We start from the raw sequence: 20,922 nt of genomic DNA, 5'->3' as shown, positions 1-20,922 counted from the left end.
TCAATGTTTAAATTTGCAAAAGTTGGAATTGGAATAACTAGCTTACAAAAACTAAAGATGTTAAATAACATAGAGTCCTTGCAGTAGCCAGTGAGACGTAGAGAAACTTAGAAGTTTTGCTTTACATGTCATACCTTAATCAAATAAGGGCCAGTTACTAGCTGTAGCTTTCCATAAAAGTGGTTACGCTCTTAATTGTTGGTACAGTAGACTAGGTATAGGCTAATCTAATCGGCAAATCAGTTAAGTTTAATTCTTAACCATGACAGTGAAAACAATACCTGGCAAAGATGGCAGAGGTCTAGAAAATGGTAGAAGCGGCAATACGCCATGGAGATATGGATAGTTACACCGGAAGAGAACTTTTAGAATTCGCTGTTTTTGATTTTTTATCTCTATAAGCTTTAACAGGTGCAAGCTTCTTTAATAAACCTTCAAGATATGAAAGAGTAGATTATATAGGTGAATAAAGTCAGCCAGATTTGAAAATTTATATAAATTATAAAGCTTTTGGACACCAGGCGGCTTTATCAGCGTCTTATTCAGTTAAAAACTCTTCAGATAAGATTGTATCATAATCCTTGTAGGCCTATGTGTTATTCGTATCTTAACGACAGCAATTCCTACGCCAACAGTAAATGTTAATGTTCACCATCGTTGAAACAATGTGTAAAAACAACTTTTTCTGCTTGGATATTGCCTACATAAATGCACGGAGCACTCTGACACTAATGTCAAGGTGATTGAGCAGCAATTAAAGGATATTTGGGATAGCCTAAGCATTGATAAAAAAAATGTTATTTTAACAAAATTTGTATATAGGCCTATTGCAATAAAAACTAACATTTTCAATCCACACTAAGTTAAAGATTAAGCTCTGCAAGAAGCTTTCGCAGTCCGAGGATAAAGATTCTATCAATCAATCAAGTTAATTTAAATTACTCTTGTTATTTTTTTGCAGCCTTTAAGTAAGCTAAGTTAAGATACAAATTTAACCTAATTTTGAAGTCCTTGTGTATTTGCTTGAAATACAGTATACTGCAATGAACTGCAAAGTTAATGTGAAATTACTTCCACTAAAAGCGCTCAACTTCTGCTTTTATGCTGGTAAGTAGGCTATTTCTTATTTCTAACTTATACAAAACTGGTCTGTTTCTGTAACAGCCAAACCTACTATTATTTTCGTTTTATATGTCCTCTAAGTAAATAGCTTTAATATAAAGAATGGAGATTTGTTGTTGCAATGCTTCTGGCTGTAGCGGATCCAAAAAAAAACTTTAGAGAAGGCACAGTATTGTTTCGACGAAACAAAACTCTAAAAGAGAATGGATAGGTTATTGGACAATCTAAACGTAAACAATAGGCCTACATACATAGAAGAAGTAATAAGTGTATACCACCTGAGGAGTTGGGAGCTGGTTCACCGAAAAAAATTGACATCAGTTAGATTTAGTTTGTTGTTAGTCGATTTGGCATATTTGTAGCAGAACAACGCTTTATCTTCCACGACTACCTTTCGTAGCCTATTTGACAACCCGTTTAGTCCGCCCCGTTAGTTCAGTGGTTACGCGCCCGGCTCAAGATCACGCGGCGCTGGTTGGACTCTCGGGGTGTGCGCTTGAGCAACGCATTTCAGGACTGCTCTCCATTTAGCGGCATTTAATGAATGGAATAAATCCCCAGCAACAACACTTCAACAATCGAAAACTTCACTTCGTCAAGAGCCTTTAAGTTACAAGTATGCGAAACTACCAGGAATGACCTATCAAAGCTTTGTCAGTCCGAGAATAGAGATTTAATTGCAGTAGATTTAATTACTGTACGTTGGAACTCTAAAAAGCCTTTATCTTCTCTTGTAATATACAAGACATAAGTTGCGTCATTCCTCTATTGTTACTCAAATAAGTTGAGGTTACCGTAACGTAGCTGAGTACTTTAATACTTTGGATTGACCAATTTCCTACTTAAGCAGGCCAATTCCGCTGCCAATTAATTTAATGACATGCATAGTTGCCTACTGTAACTTCTTTTTCCAGCTAAGGTATGCCAGGATATCTCGTATAGTAAGTTTGCACAAAGATATACATTAGAATATGGCCATCGATTTAGCAAAGAAAAAAAAAGAAGCACAAAATCAAAAGAAAAAAAGACTATGGATTTTTCCTTACATCTTATGCCTCTTTTTTTTGTTCAATCGATGGTCATGTTCTAACGTTTACATGAGATAAACCATTACACATGAACATAGAATTAACCGAGAAGAAAAAGAAGCATGAGCTGTAAAGAAAAAAGCGTAGGTTTCGGAAAGGTAAACTATTCCCGTATACAATTATATAGATACAATTTTGGTAAAGAGGTCACTTTCTTCAACCACAGACATATACAAGCCTTTATCTTCTCTTGTAATATACAAGACATAAGTTGCGTCATTCCTCTATTGTTACTCAAATAAGTTGAGGTTACCGTAACGTAGCTGAGTAGCCTACTTTAATACTTTGGATTGACCAATTTCCTACTTAATTTCCTACTACAATTATATAGACAAATAAAACCAAGCAACCACACGGCATTTAACATCATGCATTAGACTGAACATAAACTATAAATTACGCACGTTTTCGGCCATACTCAAATTAGCCCTTCTCGAGTAACGAAAATAACTGATTTTACATTTACATTACTATTTTCGTTACTTGAGAAGGGCTAACTTAAAGTCACCTCACTACCAAAATTGTATTATAGGCTACAGTACAATTAACAAGGAAGAAATAAAAGCATGAGCTGTAAAGAAAACAAAATGTGAGTTTTGAAACGAGAAAGTAAAATTTCTTTCTTGTTGATCCTATTCCCAGATGATGCTGATGCAGCATCACGTTTAAGCACCTTATAACTTATTTTCGGAATGACGCTACTGAGGAGAATCTTTTGTTGATTTTAGAGATGGGCAGTAGTTTGAAATATTTCTGCTGTGTTTATCTATGTTTTGTTGGTGGTCGAATACATTCCCCCAATTTCAATCGCTTCCAATCACCACGTCGGTATACGTATAGACAGGGGCGCCGGAAGCGGGAGGGCAGGGGAGGCGAATGCCCCCCTGCCCTCAATTTTTCTGCACATGGAGGGGCAGGGGGGGCAATGGTGCCCTTTTAAAGTCATGTAAGCTTACTGCACATTTTGCAATAAAACAATTTCTGCTATTCGCTTTTAGCCTAATTATAATCTTTCATTTTTGCCTCAAAATAATACTTACGGCACAAAATTTTGCAACACAGTAAGCCTACAGGCCTTAAAACTTGTTTTTTTTGGCAGCCATCGTAGCCTACCGGGAGCTCCATCTCGGCGGTCAAATCTGCGTGCTTGGAGGCCAAAATACAAAATAAAAAACAACGATAGCACAAGGAAATAGAATTAAACTTGCAACAATGCTAAAATGATCACATTAGCGTTGTTGAAGTCTGGGCCTGGACGACGTCCTACAATAGAATCGTTGCACCACGCAATAACTGCTTTATCGGGATTGTAATCCAGTACTGCGGGACCATCTAACGACACTCGCACGAGTGTCTCCAAGGCTGATTAGAAGTTCGCTACTCCCCTAGAATTCTTTTTAGCAACGAAAAACAACGTTCGACATGTGTTGACGATGACGGCAAGGTAATAAAATAAGTATTTTAATGATGTGAAGGACATTACTAAAAAAAGCATGATTTTGCAAAATATGATCAAAAAATGTTTTCCCCTCGGATGTCAACTAACCTAGTTCTCCTTTTTAACAACGATTCAATGTCCGACAACATCGAATCGACATAAAAACGACAATATTGCCAGCCGATGTAAATTAGCACTTCGGATTAAGACTTTGTTAAGATAAACGTCGGGAATTACAAACAAAACTTACAGCGCTGGTGATCGCAGATGGATATATTCCATCAATAACAAACATTCCCGCACAATGCAACAGTGGCGATTATGACGCGCTGACCTAATTTTGCGTCACTCTTTGATACTACATAGTTTCGACAGTAAATCCACGATCATTCTATTGCGAAATTAAATAATTGGCTAGAAGAGACCGGTGGCCAAACTTGGACGATTGAGGAGGTAGCACCGGCGGTAATTCAAGCACTACTTAACGGCCATAGCCGCAGGCTGCTTTAAGGCTTGACAGTAGGTTACATCATTATAACATAGCATGATGCTCTTTGTATACCGGACACTTGTAGGCTATCATTACTCAATAGCCTACGTAGTGAGCTGATAGATTAGCATTATCGCTATGTCTTATCTTAAAACTTGAAAAAAAATTGGCCTTTTAGTAAACAAAAGTGCCCTTTTTCGTAATCTTGCCCCCCCAGTCAAAAATCGTTCCGGCGCCCCTGCGTATAGAGTGTAAGTTCGTTTAGTCCAACTTACCCCGCTTAACATTTGGAGTAGCCTAACAAACAAACTTTTCTTCTACTGAGTCAATCCTATCTAAATTGTTTACAACTTCACATGTTTGTAAAGCTACTTACAGTTTATACCGTTTATGGTTATTTATAATCTTTACCGGCACGTATCTACACTGTTCTTTTATTTCAGGATTAGCTTGTTATGCACCATACAAACCAATATTTCAAAAGCAACTTGGCTTGTCGTCAGCACAAAATGGATTGATTCAAGCTGTATATCAAATTGTTGGAATTGTCACACAGCCGGTTAGCGGTGCGATTGCTGATAAGACAAAGTCCATTAAACTTGTGATGATTGTTTGTATGATTTTAAGCACTGCTTTCATTTTTCCCATAATCTTTGTGCCTTCTGTCAAACTCCAAAATGCATTTCTTGAAATGCAATGTTGTAATGATACAACACGGTTAATATGCGTAGATATCTTGGATACTGGAATGCGGTGCAATTTTTCCGAACACCCAAAAAAAGAAGAAACCGAAAATACTGTCTGTTCAATTTTAAACAACAACTCGCAGATTGCAAAGAGAAATTACGCTTCATCCTTTCTTTGCATGCAAACTACAAACATCTCATTAACGAAATCATGCAAAACTGAAATGTTTTTGAACACATCCTGTCAACTTAATAGTGAAAACAAAACTGAAGTGTATGACATAACCTTTGGTTTGATGCTGTTGCTAACCATTGCTACTTCAATATTTCTTGCCCCAGTGCCAGCATTGATCGATGCCACAGGACTTCAAGCTCTTGGTAAAGACAAGATTAATAAATATGGTTTTCAAAGACTTTGGGGAGCTGTAGGGTATGGCTTCACAGCCCTTGTTGCTGGTTTGATAACCGATGTCATAAGCAAAAACGAAGACAGAAAGACATCCGATAAAAATTTTCTCTTCACGTTTGTGTGCTCGTCCGTGTTATTTTTACTTACAGCTGCAGTTTGCTTTAAAGTTAATGTTGCCAGTCCAGGTGCTAAGAGAACTCTTTTTGGTTTAATGCCTCTCTTTAAGCGAACAAAAGTTGTCTTCTTTTTCATTATAGTATACTTTTCGGGTTGTGCAATCGGTTTACAGAGTTCCTTTCTGTTTTGGTACGTTGTTACACTTCCAGGATCATCTCAAACCATTCTTGGTCTTGCTCTAGTTGCTAACGTTGTTACGGAAATTCCTCTCTTTCTTGCATTTGAAAAATTGGCCAAAAAAACAAGTTACAACTGTCTCTTGTCCTTTGGCCTTTTCTGCTATGGGGTGAGAATCTTTAACGGTTTAACTGTCTGTCAAATATAGTCTATATTTATTCATCCGTTCGCCCCGTTAGCTCAGTGGTTAAGTGCCCGACTCAAGATTAAACGACGCTGGTTCGATTTTCAGGGTGTGTACTTAAGCAACGCATTTCAGGACTGCTCTCCATTCAGCGGCATGTAGTGGATGGAAGGATTTCCTGGCAACAGCACTGCAACAACAATCGGACAACTTTATTCTCTCAATCTTGGTGAGCGACCCTTCGTTAAGAGCCTCTACAAGTAGGCCAATGTGAAACTACCAGGAATTTTATATTACAATAACTTTTATATAACAAGCAAAAGCTTTGTCAGTTCGAGGATAAAGATTCGAAATCAACCAACCTGCATAAGTGTCCCATTGTTTACATTAGAAAGAAACAGGCTAACAAGCTCAGTTCAGTATGCATTCTGTGTTGTGGTAGGTGGTCTTATAGGTGAGCTGTGCATCTGGTATTTCTAACTACTTGTTTGCTTTAGTTCTTATTTTAAAAGCGATGTTCAGTTCAACAATTTCGATTATTGCTGTATTCATGAACGATTTATGAAGTCAAGTTAATGACTCCTTTTTGCGCTTTTTTTTCAGGTTCGCTTTATTGGCTATTCACTGATTACAGATGCATGGCAAGTGATTATATTCGAAACTTTACATGGGCCTTCATTTGCTTTGTCAATCTCTGCATTGAATGCCCAAGCGGCCATACTTTCTCCAAAAGGCGTGGTTGCTACAACAGTTGGAGTCACACAATCAATTTATAGAGGATTCGGTAACTAAAATGTTTCATGTCTAACGCAATTACTTTTTGATATAGCCCAAGACTATACTGTAGTACTGTAGTAGCCTACATTAGTAGACAGCATTTCACTATAGGCACTTTATCGCATATGTTTATACTTTCGTCATTTATACTTTTGTACAGGGCTGTCTAAAGAAGGGGATGCGAAGGCTTTTATTACGTCTGACAATAGAAGGGCTTCTATATATCTTAAATAATCTCTGTTTATGGTAAAATGACAATTGGTACATATAGTAATTTAATAAACTTTGTTATGACAACCTGCATTGCACTATTACAACCAGGTATGGATATTCAATGAATGCTCATACTCACTTGTTAATTCAACTACCCGTATCCCCTTCTTTAGATATCCCTACTTTTGTATCCTACAAAGTTGTAGGCTATAGTTTTAAGCCAATGCTTCTACCTTAAACAAAATTAAACTCAACTATCCTACATGATAGGCACTTTAACATAGGACAGTTTTCCTTGCGAATCAGCTGTTTCAGTCATGCGACTCAGCACGTGATATTCTGACCGATCTACCGGTACTCGAAAGATTTTTGATACAAAGAAAATTAAGTGAATGTATAGCCACAAGCAGCGTGGCCTAATGGGTTAAGGTTAGGGCAAGGGAATAGTCATTTCGATTGCGTGGGTTTGATTCCCATCTTCTGCTAATGTTCTTTCTTCTTCTGCAACTGAACTGAGTGCAAGAAGGATCTTAATGACTGTAATCAATTGAGTTTATAAGGAAAATTGTCTTACCTTTCTTAACCAATGCGCCGCGGCGCAATGGCGGTAGCTGGTTCGCACGGACAACTGTCCTATGTTAAAGTGCCTACCATCCTACATCGCCTTCTCGTTCATCTTTTGTGCTTGTGAGGCAGTGATTCAGGCAACATCTCCCAATTGCTGCAACTGGTACAATGTCTTCATAGCAGGGTCTATGAGTTTCACATGCTACGCAGGTCAAAGCATTGGACAATAATTTATGATGTGCTGTGCTGTTTGAGGTTTGCCACCAACACAGGCTGGTGAGTCGAACAAATCCCAAGAAAACAAAGCCTATTGTATTTGAAGCGACCAACACCAGTAGGCCTACGGAGGCAATTTAAAGCCTTCTCGTTTAGGCTTCACAACTGGAGCCTTGTTGGGAGGAGTGGCTTACAATTATTACGGACCAAAAAGCACCTTTCGTGGAATGGCAATCATATGCGTTGTTGTATCAATCTTATATACGGCAGCGGTAAAAGCAGAAGCAAACTTGAATCCAAAAAATCAACAAGAAAATGCTAAAGGTAGAATATCTGATAAAAATTTTAAATCAAATATAGTTGTTACTATCTAAACCCTTGACAGCCTGTTTCACCTGAATGGATCATCAGAAGGTTCTTATTCAAATAGAATCTATTTGAATAAGAACAAATTAAATCAATTCTATTTGAATGAGAACCTTCTGATGATCCATTTAAGTGAAACAGGCTGTCAAGGGTTTAGATCAGGGGTCGGCAACCTACGGCCCGCGGGCCGGATCCGGCCCGCCAAGCAAAATTATCCGGCCCGCAGCATTTTTGCAAATTGTAGTTGGCGGGCCAAAACGAACATCCCATTATTTTATGCTGCCATTTGGTTTTACATAACAGAATTAAGATTACTAAATGTTATGTAAAACTTTCGCAATTTTTACTTTTCCATATTTATCCGTAACGCTCACTTGTAATCACGTAGCCTGTGTACTTATGCCGCAACAATGCTTAGTTAGGGCATTGTCGCCATTTTGAATTTCCTTGATATTCTTTCTCTGCGAACTGCATTTTAGAGAGAGCGACGTTGCAGGCCTGACAGATAGTTTGATAGATTTGAAGTTTTAAGAATTAGTTTGTTTGAAGGTTGATAATTTAGAAATATGTGTAGCTTAGGAAGCAGGAATTGGCCTTTTTAGTGACAGCCGGTCCAGACTTTTAAATTACTTTATTTTTTAGAGTTATAATTTACTCCCAGTTCCATTTTTCCGTTTTTTTCAACAAGTGATTCTTGTCTTTGAAGAATTTGCTGCTTGTTAGAATCCACCAAGCATAGGAAATTATCACAAAGCGCCTTTGTACCCGCGACCTATCGATCACGGGTCGCTTTGTTATAGTAAACTAGGTTTGGGGCAAAATTTAGCTTAAGCTTGCAGAAGGTAGCATCAAGGTACTTGGCAGTTTCACCTTGAAGTCCGGTTATATTAGCCTATTTACTGCATGCTAGTTGCAGGCTACATGAGTTGCGTTAGTAATAGTCAATTAACCGTATATTTAACGGCAAGTTGAGAACACAACTTACTGATGACCACTTGCAAGATGTTATGATTCTTGCCTCATCCAACCTATTACCTGACCTTCAGAAACTTTCTAGCAGGAAACAACATCAAATATCACATTAATGTTGTGCTGTCAATAAATAAAGTACTTGGTGTTTTTCGTTACCAATTGTTACTAATTTTCTTTATATTAATCTATATAAGCCTATAGTAGCTAAATATGGAGATACTCTGATAAGAACGCCAATTTTAACAATACTATGAAAAGTAAAGAAAACGGAAGTGCAAATGGAAAACTTGTACGGCCCGTTGACATCTGCGCAGTTTTGTTTTGGCCCGCGACTGAAGAAAGGTTGCCGACCCCTGGTTTAGATAGTCAGGGGCGTTGACATGGAGGTCTAGGTGGTACTTTTGGACCCGGGCCCGGAATAGTTAGGGGGCCCGGATTTAAAAGATTCTCTGCGACTTCAAACATTATCAATATCTTAATATAATCAGATCTAATGAAATTTCCGTCAGAGGTTAAAACAGCCACTTCAGTCGTCAGATGGTAAAGTACCGGGCCCCCTTTCGGGTATAGTGAATTCCCTAACCACGAATTTTTTTTTCGCCCACTCTTTAATTCTGAATACATATATTTTGTACGCAACCTTTATATTCATAACATTGTCGATGAAGGGGGCCCGAAAATAAATTGGTAGCCTACCGGGCCCGAGAAATCCTGTCAACAGCCCTGTAGATAGTTATAACCAGGGCTGGATTTCAGCCGGAGCGGTCCGGAGCGTCGCTCCGGAAGCTCGATCAAAAAATTGACTTCTCCGGAACGGCGTTCCGAAAGCTCAAATATTTTATACTCTTATTATGTTTTGCCCTGTTCAGTAAAAGTATATATTATTCTTGATGAGTCGACCACGTTAAATCGGGTATTCACTCTGATAATAAATCTTCGTACCAGTCTTGACGGAAGCGAACCTGTGAATGTATTTGTCTTGTTGAGCTCGCTATTCTTACGGCGAATGGCATCTATGATTCCCTGAAAAGCTGCCTAAAATCATATGGCATGTCTACAACATTTTTATCTTCTTGTTTGATTGGTGTTGTATGTGATGGCGCGGCTGTGATGATAGGTTGCAAAAATGGTGTAGCAAAATGGCTTCGTGATTAATTTCCAGACATTGTGGTGTGGTATTGTGCAACCATAGATTGGAACTATCGGTTCGTCATGCTGTAAAATCAGTCAGTAATTTGAATCGACTTCGATCTTTTATGGACAAACGCTATAGCCTTTACCACGCTTCTCCTAACAATAGCAGGGAATTAGGTGAATGTGCAGCGGCTGTTGAAGTGCAGTTGTTGAAAATCGGAAGGGTAGGCCTACTGGACACACGTTGGGTAGCCTCGAGTTTCCGCACAGTTAGTGCCGTCTGGAATGATTTCCCAGCACTTGTCGAATTTTTCAAAAAGGGGACTATTAGCGACACAAAAGATTCTCAGGAACGTGCGAAATATCAAGGACTCTTGTCGAAGATAACATCCACGGATTTCTTGTTGGACTTGGCTTTGATGTAGCTACGAATACTCGCAACAATTATCCAAAATAGCCTAAGCCTTGAACTGTAAAACAGAGCATGTAGGCTATACTATTTGAGATGCAGATAACAAAATTAATAATCTTGCAAAATTATTTGAAACACGAAGGAACGAACCCGGACGACATTATGGCATTGCTAAGGATGCTGAAAAAAACTTAGAGTTCAAAGGTGTAGAATTACATGTAAACAATTTCAGAAACAGCCCGCTAATCAATCCCCGCATCTTCTACAGTGTAAATCAAACAGTGTAGTTTTAACCACTTCTAGGGGTGGTCTAAAAATTCCACTTCTACTTTTTCATTCCCACCCCATAGCCTATTGGGAAAGATGGTCACTTCCACCGTACCAAAGGGTGGTATTTTCCACCCAACAGAGAAGGGTGTATAATCACTTAGGAAATTCCATCCAAGATCGCTTGTTGAATGCAACACACTTGTCATTTATTAACAGCTGAAAAATACTTGATTCAACTATTTGGCCAGAGGACACAGTAATGACACAACGAGAAAACGAAATCATTGAAGTGGCAAAGAGATTGCGCTTAGATGAACGCGAAGCTGCTGTGAGAGGACTTCGTGAATATATAACTACGAAAAGAAGATCCCAGAGTCTTCAAAATTTGATAACGTCATTATAATCCCTTCCAATTTCATCGAGCGAGTGTGAGCGCGGATTTTCACAAATGAACCTCATACTGACATCTGACGGTGCTTCTCTACACACTGTAACTGATGTTTCAAGTTTACTCTTTATACGAATGATCCGTCTTCCACTGCGAAATTTTTAACCAGCGAAGTAGGCTATGTTGGATCCTGATTACGCCATGGACGTAACCCGGCAATTGAGACCCGAAGTCGCCAGAGGTTTTATGATTTTGAATACGATAAGTGTATAAGTGTCTTAAAAATTGTAGGCTATAACTTGAAAAATCAAAAATCAAAAGTGGAAAAAACTAAAAACAAATTTTTTTTTTTTTTCTAGGCTATAACTTGTATTTTTTTGTATTATTGTTTCACTAAAATATGAATATTTGCATTGAACAACGCTATACCATCTATTGACCATGATAATTACTTTGTACCGACTGCTGTCTCGTATTCGTCATCAACCAATATTCTGCAGTGCAGTCATCTTAATTCAATTGTTTAGCCTACCGTACTCTCAACTGTTTCAAGTTTTAATTCATTAGCATGGCGCCTGGCAACACTCGCGCGGATGAATACTTTCGTGATAAAAGACACTAGCATAGCATGGCAATATTTGTTCTTTTCAAATTGACACAACTTGGCGTGACATGTTTTTGTCTCGGCTATCTGATGAAATCGACTTGTATGCTGGGTAATCAATAAAGAAGACGTTTTGTGGAGCAACTTTAGTGCTTGATCTATGTATACAGAATGTTAGCTTAACCACTTCTGTCACAATGACATCTGCTTTCATCACTTCTGTTACAACTTTAGCAACGTTTTAGGTACATCAAGTGTGTTGTTTCAAAGTCTTATAAAGACATATTTCTGAATTTCTTCTACGGCACCTAGCGCATTTGGAAAGGGAACGTTCAAATATTACGTAACGCTTTTTTTCCGAATTTTTGACCCCCCCCTCCCCCATGTAACGCTTTTTCACTACGAATTCAGCACAAAAAACTACCATTCCGTACTCTAAAGCGTTACGTAACGTTTTGCTTGAACCCCCTCCCCCCTGATGTGACGCTTTGCATAAACCCCCCCTCCCCTCGAAGGCGTTAGGCTACGTAATTTTTAAACGTTCCCACAGTAAAAAAACTAGCGCTCCGGAAGCTAATCTTCTGCAAATCCACCACTGGTTATAACTATATTTGATTTAATTCGCTCTGCTTTGCTTTTTTGCTTAGCATTGAGCACTTTTTGTAGTATTAATAGTTTTCATTGTTTAGATAAAAATTTTAAGTTGTTTCGTCGATGAGCTAATTTTTAAAGTTTGCTTTATCTAAATTGTATTTTGTTGCCTTCATTTCGTGGATGCGTCCGTAGACAATGATAGAACGTTCAATGTTGCTGACTAAACATAATTTTTTTTATATAACAATAGAAAAGATATAACTATTTGTTGTACCTTTGTTTCAGAAAAAATCCAGTTCTTATCTCAAACATCTAAAACGGTTGAACCATCACAAAAAGAAATGTCTAGTAAAGGCGGTTAGTTTGTGGCAGAATTAGAGGTGCATCAATAGCCTGCGGGATGGCGCAGCGGGATGGCGCAGCGGGTAAGGCGCTCGCTTTCCAATCATGCAATCCTGGTTCGACTCCCGGCTTATGCTGGTTGTTGACAAACACCGCTCACCTCTACCCAGGGTGTAATAAATTGGGTGGGCGTAGTTGCTGAAGTAAAGGCGGCCGAGAGAAAGGAACTGGCCACCCTACTCTCTTTAGTGCCGATGGCTTAGTATAATGAGAACCTTATCTTCTCGTCCCCCGATGCTTGGATCAAGTATGGGACTCACCTTTACCTTTACAATAGCCTACCGAGGAGCCTAGACTTATGGACGAAACACGGTGTCTATCGCTTTCAATTCTTGTTACAATCGGCTGCCGGGGAACCGTATGAGCACTTAGTTAGACAAAGTACACAAAATTACTTCAAAATAGAATTTGCCTTGGTCAAGTGAAAAGTGCAAGGTTATTATTTTTTCCGTCGTCGATATAAATAAGTTCCTTAAATTTATTAGCAGGAGCGGTGCGTTTCAACGATTCCATATCCTTGAAATTTTAGAAAACAATCATACCAACTGAACTCACGATTGGAGGCAATAACTCAATATTTTTTGCATCTGTTTCTGCATGAAATGCTTAGTGAAACCCCTGTGTTAGATATAGTTTGATATATTTGTCGGCTGCGTAGCCGAGTGGTGAGAACGTCTGCGCGACTTTCGAAAGGACGTGGGTTCGACATCTCTCCAGAGCACGCAGCTGTGTCTCGGCAAAGACACTCAATGGCAAGCCAAAATAAGGGAACTTCGTCTGTTGTATTGCATCTGCGATCGTAGTGTATTGTATGTTATCGCAATAGGCGCAAATAAAAACACGATTATTATTATTATAATCCGGAAAGAAATACTTTGTTATTGAGAATAGACTGAAGGTAGGCTACTAATTCACCATGGAGCAACCATAGTTTTCCGCCTTGTTCAATCATGTTGTGATGTAGATAAGCAGTTCACACACGCACACCGATAGTGCTCCAAACATAAAGCGGCATCTAGTTTGTATCTTTATCTTCTTAACCAAAGCAATTTATCTTTTGTAGCCTATAGCAGTGTTTTTCAACCACTGTGCCGCGGCACACTGTAGTGTGCCGTGTGAGATCGTCAGGTGTGCCGTGTGAAATTATCCAATTTCACCTAATTGGTCTATAAAAAAATTTTGAAAACAAATTAATTATTATCTGCAAATAATATATCATTGTCGAGTGTACATGCTGCAGTAGTGACCGACAGGGTAATCATTTTTTTGAAGCCAGATTTTAAAAATCTGACTGTTTTTAACTTCTTGGGCTTTTTTTATTAAATAAAAAAATTGTTGTTGTTATGTGTACTTTATTGTATCATTAAAAAATTTCGTTTAGTGTTCCGTCAGATTATTTGCATAAAGTGTTCCGTGGCTCAAAAAAGGTTGAAAAACACTGACCTATACTCAGGCTTCTGAGCAAATCCTAAATATTATCCTTTTCATTGACTTCATTAACTTTACGTTAACAAACTGTGTCTTTATGATGCATGTTGTCAATTGATGATGGCAAAACTTTGTCCAATTTATCTGTAGATAACCAAGGGCAATAAAAAGAGCCTCTTTTATGATATTTGCTGCTTTCGTGTTTTGCCAATACTTTCCAAAATAGGTCAAACTGATTGTAACATGTTATACTATATATTGTACGTGCTATAGCCTACTTAGGCTACGTTGTCTAAAACTTAGCAGAAAATACATGCCATTTCTAGACTTGCATTTTGCAGAGGAACTTAACTACCAATAATTCTATCTGCACCACTTGCACCACTCTTACTATTCTAGGTACGATCAGATTTGTTGCAAACAAATAGCATAGAACAAAAATTAAAGATTTTATTAAAGAGATATTAAAGGAAAAACCTGACTTGGCGATTGTACACGTTCTTTGTGTTTAACATGCTACCATAAAACGATTTTCAATAAAATTTTGCCCCATTGTGGTCTGATCAGCATTCCGCGCCCGCTTTTGTCAGAGCTTTCAAAACGAGAATGGGCGTGAGCAGCGAAGCGTGCGACTGTACAGTCTATAAGTCACTATAGGCGAGCAATCAGTTGATCGCGCAATCGTTGTTACTGCGGGCGATTTAACTGTAGGCTATGTATGTATGTACATCAAAACAACAGATTTCAACATCAAAACATCAGACAGTTTGCTCAAAACATCAGATCTGATGTTGAAACATCAGAAGTGGTAACGTGGCTTTTGTTATTGCTGTCGATAGTGACGTATTCTCGAGCAGTGTTTGCACTTTTTGGTCATTTTGAAAAAATAAATGAAACGTTGGACTTTGGGCCTTGCCAGTGCCATTGAAAACAATTTTTTTTCGGTAATTCTTTTGGAAATGTATTCTTGAATGTTCAGTTTACGCATTTTAATGCTTAATTCCCGTTTGAAAATTTCGTTTAGTATGCCTTTAACAGAAAGTTAAGTTTTATTTAAATCAAAGTGCACTAGCCTATTTATTGATTTCATGTAAGGGATATCCTACGTTTTTTCGCACAAATATAGGCCAATGAAATCAGAGCCTAATTGCCTCGTTGTCATTCCCTATCAATAATAATGTCACACTTTAAATAATTATTAAAGTTAAAATTATGAAAGTTCTCATATTGGAACAGCAAAAAAAATCGGCTACCACTGAAAACTTGTTAAACATTCATTGTTCCAAACTTTGGCGAAAAATGCTAGTTGGCTGCTATGCATTGATCTACATGTCATTCTTTTGACCTGGGTAAGAAAGTAGGCTACTCGAGATAACTAAAGTAGTCTCAAAAACAACTCTTCATTGGCCCACTGTTTGATTGCGACGCGACTCATACAGTAGTTTTAATAAAGACTGTTTTACACCAAGTTAATTGGTAAAGGTGGTCCCATACTTGATTCAAGTGTCGAGTATGAGAAGATAAGGTTCTCATTGTACTAAGCCTTCGGCACTAAGGAGAGTAGGGTGGCCAGTTCCTTTCTCTCGGCCGCCTTTACTTCAGAAACTACGCCCACCCAATTTATTACATCCTCAGTAGAGGTGAACGTTGTTTTCAACAGCCAGCTGAAGCCGGGAGTCGAACCAGGTTTGCATAATTGGAAAGCCAACGCCTTATCCTTTGCGCCATCTCACCGCAACCAACTTACTTCGTAAAATTGTGAAATAATGTCCTTATCAGGTGCTGCATATTTATTTGCCTTTTTGTGACAAGCTGTATGCTATTATGGCACGGTCAAGGAAAAAAACTTAATAAATCAAAGATAGAAGCGAACTTAGTCTATCTCATGATTAAATATATCATCAGTGGAGCAATATCTTCTCTTTTCTCTAGGTAGATTCTCGTTTTCTGGCATTGATCGCATTAAATGACGATTTTCTGAAACAAATAATATAAAAACATCGTTGGAAACAACTTTTCAGATGTTGAAATTTGATCTAGCTACTAAACTCATAATAATTTTTGGGCTGTAGTCTACATAGCATAGGCTGATGTATGTTAAGTCTATCTTAATATTCGTTCTTATACATTAAGTGAGACTTTATTAGTGCTTTACTTATACACGCTAAATTTTAATTCAACTAAACAATTCATTAAATTCAGTAAAATAATGGCATAAATAAAACAAAACATTAAACATAGCAAAAACAATGGGAAAAATATCGTGGCTTGTAAAGTCAATTAAGAACAGCGAATTAAAACATTACTTTTAGGTAAAAGTCACGCTTTTTAAAAAATCTATACATTGTTGAAACAAACCGTCAGATGTCTTATTGGAGTTTGCCCGGTTGCAGTAGGCTTCTAGTTTCATCGCTGGGAAGTAAAGGACTGAAACTATAACGCATATGATTGCCATTCCACGAAAGGTTGTTATTGGCCCGTAAGTGTTGTAAGCTACTCCTCCCAACAATGCCCCGGCTGTAAACCCTAAACCAACATCGAAGCAAACCTTTAGATATTCTCCGGTGGTTAGGCTAAAGTCTATGTGGGTTTGCTAAACATGTGGAACGTAGGGAAATCTCCCAATTAAAAACAAATATCAATGGTTATGAATTGATGGGTAATAAAGTGTTCTTACCCACTCCTCTGTATATCGCTTGAGTCAGCCCAACTGTGGTAGCAACCATTCCTTCTGGTGAAAGAATAGCTGCTTCAGCATTCAAAGCAGCAATGGTCAATGCAAATGACAATCCGTGCAAAACTTCAAGTGGGAGCACTTGCCACGCATTATTCACCAAAGTGTAGCTCAAAAAACGAACCTGTTGAGCCACAAGATGCATAAAATTAAACACATCCAATATAGGCTACTCTATCATGAAAAGAGTTTAGGGCTTGGTTTGTACTAAAAAGTATCTTTATGCCTTGAAATCGATCGAAAAAGGCTATAGGCTACAGGCTAGGCTACAAAAGCAACATGATGTTTATTTTCACGAGACAAAGTGAACCATCATTCGTATTTATTTGGGACATTTTGCTTGTCTTCTGTTATAACAGCTTTGGATATGGACAGCTGCTTTGTCTGACGCAAATAAATAATAAAAATAATAATAATAACAAGGTTTCATGAAATAAATCAATATGTAAAAAAAACTACTTACTCCAAAGCAAAAAAGACTGAACGACAAAAGAAAGTTGTAACTTGTTTTCTTGGCTAATTTTTCAGTTGCGATAAAGACTGGGATTTCAGCTAGAACGTTGACAACAATGGCAAGACCTAAAATTGTTCGTGATGATCCAGGTAATGTATCAACAAACCAGAAAAAGAAGCTGTACTGTAGTCCCAATGCACAACCAGCAAAAAATGCAAAGAGAAAAAATAAAACAATTTTTATCTTTTTGAACAGGGCCACCATTCCCAAACAAACATTTTGAGCTTTTGGAGTTGCAATGTCAATTTTAATGCTAGTGGCAGCTGTGATAATAAATAGCACTGACGAACAAACGAACGCAAAAAGAAAGTCTTTTGCGGTACTATAGTCATTTTCTTTGTTCCGTAAAACATCCATGGTTAACCCAGTAACAAGACCCACAATACCATATCCTACTGCACCCCAAAGTCTCTGATAACCGTATAAATTAACTTGATCATTACCAAGTACTTGAAGTGTAGTAGCGTCAATAAGCGCTGGTAATGGAGAAAGAAAGACTGAACTAGCGACTGTTAAAAAAAGTGTTAAGGCAAATGTTATTCCATAGACTTCCTTGTCTTTATCAGTTAATGGACATGATGCATTCAAAAACATTTTCTTGCTGAATGTTGTCGCTTGTATGGTGACCGTCAAACTTAACAATCTCGATATGTGAGAAGTTTTTTGGAGCTGTAAATTCCTTTCCCATTTACACTTCATATCTCGTGTTCCATTTATTCTACAAAACTTTGTGGATAAGTTACAGGGAGTTTCGGCATTCCTTTCATCAAGACAAAGTAGCTGTGCTGCATCATTGCTACATTGCAGCTTAACAGTTGAATTATGAAATTGCACCGGAGGGATGAAAATCAAAGGGAAAACAAAAGTCGCACTTAATACCAACCAAATAATAATCACAATTTTGATAGATATTGCTTTATCCGCTATCGCACCACTGACCGGTTGTCCAAAAATCCCCACAATTTTGTCAACAGCTTGAATTAAACCATTTTGCCTAGGGGACAAGCCAAGTTGTTTGTGAAATAAGGACTTGTATGGGTTGTAACCTGCCCAACCTAAAATCATACTATTTGGTTAGTTTTTTTTTCAGTTCTCAGTTGAATGTTTTATTTTCGACAATCAAACAGAAATATATTACTTGCCATAACAATAGCAGGGATCAGAAAAAAGGTAGAAGTGACAAAACGTGATCGTTAAAGCGTGCTCAAGAGTGAAATAATTTACTAAATACAAGAATTGCAACTTTGGCGTAATTATATCGTCAAAACAAACCATAGGCCTACTCATTAACATTCTTCTAACATCGCGAACACAACAGTGCTTGAGTCGAGATGAAAATACAAACATACCCTAATAAACCCACCAATCCACCATGTAGGCTACTGTAGATTATAGGCACTGGCACTTGGCAGCCTATATGGCAAACGCACAAATGTATTGTAAACATGTTATGCAAATAAGCAAAGTGGCTCGACAGCACTTGTGCTTTTTACGAAACAAAACCGCTTAAAATTTAAAGTGAAACACTTTACAAAAAAAATTGTTTCGAAACGAAATCAAACTCTAAAAGTGTGACTAGAAACGAAACGAGTCCTTTGTAAACCCTGCTGTTGTTTATAACATAAATCAATTGCACTTACCAGCATAAAAGAAAAAGGTAAGTGCTTTGACAGGAAGCAACTTCATGTTGATCTTGCATATTTCCATCTTATCAATATTACAATATGAGGCAGAGCTACTAGACTACTGTTGTAATGTTGTATGGTAATTGTAAGATTACCATAGGAGGACTTCTCTATGCACTTTGAATTTATTTTTACTCGGTTTTCAACCCATTTTTTAGCCTTTAGCCTAAGCAAGATATTTTTGTCACATATTTTTGTATCTGCATAATCGCACTTTTAGTTTGAAGCAATTTTTACATTTTTAACTTTAATTAAATGACTTTTAAAAAAATGCAAGCACTACAGTATAGGCCTTCTTGCATAATTGGTGGCTATTTTTGTCATCAAAAGCTAACAGACCCCTTGACATAGGCTATATCTCAATTTAGATTGACATCAACTTTTTATCACAAGCAACCCAGATAGCCACTTTATCTCGTCCAGATCTTTACCCGATCGGGTACGGCTCTGAAAAGATCCTTACCATATCTAGGCGAGATGAAGTGGCACTCTGGGAACACTTCAAAGCCAATAACACTTTTTAAAGCAATAAAACTTTTCTTAATACAAACAAACTCTTTGTGAAACATTTTAAGTGCTCATTAATGCAACAATATTTCCGTCACGTATTTCCGCCGCTATGTTAGCGTTACTGGCACTAAGTAGCCCTTTGTTTACTAAAGACTACGTTGGGAGATTCAACTAGGCTAATGTCTTATTTCATCACACAACGCTTGATTGATGGCAGAAAATTGTATTTCAGACTTTGAAAGCCTTTTTAAAAGATCAATAAAAAATCTTGTAAGTTATGCATGTATAGTTGTATACAGAACGCTGTTACGGACAATTTTTAAATCAAACGTCACATAGAACCGTTGTCTACTGAACCTGACGTCTTACGTCATGGGCTGTTGCTAGAAATAAGCAAAGATTGCATCACCTTTGTCACAGCTGTTGAAACATTACATCATCGTTAAATCTTGAATTATGAGATATGGTGTAAGCCAAACTTAACAGGTGCTTGAATAGTTTCATAATGCTTATCATTATTACGTCACAGAAGCTGCTTACGTGCGTTTGAAATATTGCAATCTATTCTCGTCATTTTAAAATTGTTGCTTGAAAAGTTGGTCGCATATTTAACTGTTTTGCTTAGTGCTTGCCAACTGGACGAAATTCTCGTCTTTATCTCAGTAATTTGTATTGTAGTGACAAGTTTTAGTGGCGTACGGTGTTGCGTTCTAATTTCGACAGCCTTGAGGCTAATTTTACAGAAATACAATTCTTGAATAGACGTTTTCAGAGGAGTGTTTCTTTCGGTCATTACGTACAGACGAACGGATCCGGGAACTTTATATTACAATTTTTCCACGAAGAGATTATGGTTTACCGTTGTGACCAGACGCCTCCGACGCAGGATCGGTCAACAACATTGACAGAGTGAAGTTTGCTTGCTGTTAAAGTGTTGTTGTCTGTGAATCATTTTATATACTAGGTGTCACAACTGTCGTTGCAAAATGTGGAAAAGCGAATAAGATTTTTATTTTAAATAAATTTTGTAGCAAAGCAATGGCAAACTCATTAGAAGATCCTGCACTTTGCTCAGATTTTTCATTCCTATGAAACCATTTTCACAGGCAGGAATGGGATGGAATGGAAGACGTTTTTTTCATCTTCCATCTGGAAATTTTCTTCCATTCGATCTCCATTTCATCTCAGAAATCTCTTCCATCCTCCATTCCATCTCAGAAATCTCTTCCATCTTCCATCTTCACATTTTGTGATCTCCGCGTTAAATATGCCACAAATAAACCTAAAAACTATAGACTAAATTTAAGCTAAAAATTTAACAGCAGTATTTTGCTAAGGATTAGCCTACGTACTGTTTGGTGTTAGAACTAGAAGCGTAGATTGATTCTATAAATACAGAAAGAAAACACGTAGCAAAGAAACTGT

At 37.7% G+C, this 20,922-nt stretch overlaps 2 protein-coding genes across 4 annotated transcripts; one reads left to right on the top strand and one right to left on the bottom strand.

The window, feature by feature from the left end:
• The first annotated feature begins 1,043 nt into the window (after positions 1-1,043).
• On the top strand, positions 1,044-12,586 carry LOC145776654 (major facilitator superfamily domain-containing protein 6-like). Its single transcript, XM_082587886.1, has 5 exons — positions 1,044-1,107; positions 4,582-5,696; positions 6,315-6,495; positions 7,641-7,808; positions 12,510-12,586. Exons 1-5 carry the CDS (start codon positions 1,044-1,046, stop codon positions 12,584-12,586), a joined length of 1,605 nt encoding a protein of 534 aa, XP_082444012.1.
• A 1,904-nt stretch (positions 12,587-14,490) lies between these two features.
• Positions 14,491-19,183, bottom strand: LOC145777316 (major facilitator superfamily domain-containing protein 6-like). Of its 3 annotated transcripts, none has more exons than XM_082588668.1 (5): positions 18,943-19,183; positions 17,252-18,357; positions 16,732-16,912; positions 16,413-16,580; positions 14,491-16,031 (listed from the first exon to the last, which is right to left on the bottom strand). In XM_082588668.1, exons 1-5 carry the CDS (start codon positions 19,007-19,009, stop codon positions 15,928-15,930), a joined length of 1,626 nt encoding a protein of 541 aa, XP_082444794.1. In that variant the 5' UTR covers positions 19,010-19,183; the 3' UTR covers positions 14,491-15,927. The 3 variants fall into 3 exon arrangements, with proteins under 3 accessions (XP_082444794.1, XP_082444795.1, XP_082444796.1); XM_082588669.1 differs by having other exon boundaries at positions 18,242-18,357; XM_082588670.1 differs by having other exon boundaries at positions 17,252-17,367.
• Between the last annotated feature and the right edge of the window lie 1,739 nt (positions 19,184-20,922).

Source organism: Aplidium turbinatum, chromosome 9, assembly GCF_918807975.1.
Source record: "Aplidium turbinatum chromosome 9, kaAplTurb1.1, whole genome shotgun sequence".
Classification (NCBI taxonomy): domain Eukaryota; kingdom Metazoa; phylum Chordata; class Ascidiacea; order Aplousobranchia; family Polyclinidae; genus Aplidium; species Aplidium turbinatum.
This window is presented reverse-complemented; position numbering and strand designations above follow the sequence as displayed.

What these genes read in the sequence shown, in the direction of transcription:
- LOC145776654 (XM_082587886.1), top strand. Translation starts at nt 1,044, where the DNA reads ATGAACTGCAAAGTTAATGTGAAATTACTTCCACTAAAAGCGCTCAAC. An exon ending in TTGGCCTTTTCTGCTATGGG is followed by an intron (nt 5,697 to 6,314) that starts GTGAGAATCTTT and finishes CTTTTTTTTCAG; the next exon opens with GTTCGCTTTATTGGCTATTC. An exon ending in TCAACAAGAAAATGCTAAAG is followed by an intron (nt 7,809 to 12,509) that starts GTAGAATATCTG and finishes CCTTTGTTTCAG; the next exon opens with AAAAAATCCAGTTCTTATCT.
- LOC145777316 (XM_082588668.1), bottom strand. Translation starts at nt 19,009, where the DNA reads ATGGAAATATGCAAGATCAACATGAAGTTGCTTCCTGTCAAAGCACTT. An exon ending in TACCTTTTTCTTTTATGCTG is followed by an intron (nt 18,358 to 18,942) that starts GTAAGTGCAATT and finishes GTATGATTTTAG; the next exon opens with GTTGGGCAGGTTACAACCCA. An exon ending in TCAGTCTTTTTTGCTTTGGA is followed by an intron (nt 16,913 to 17,251) that starts GTAAGTAGTTTT and finishes GTGGCTCAACAG; the next exon opens with GTTCGTTTTTTGAGCTACAC.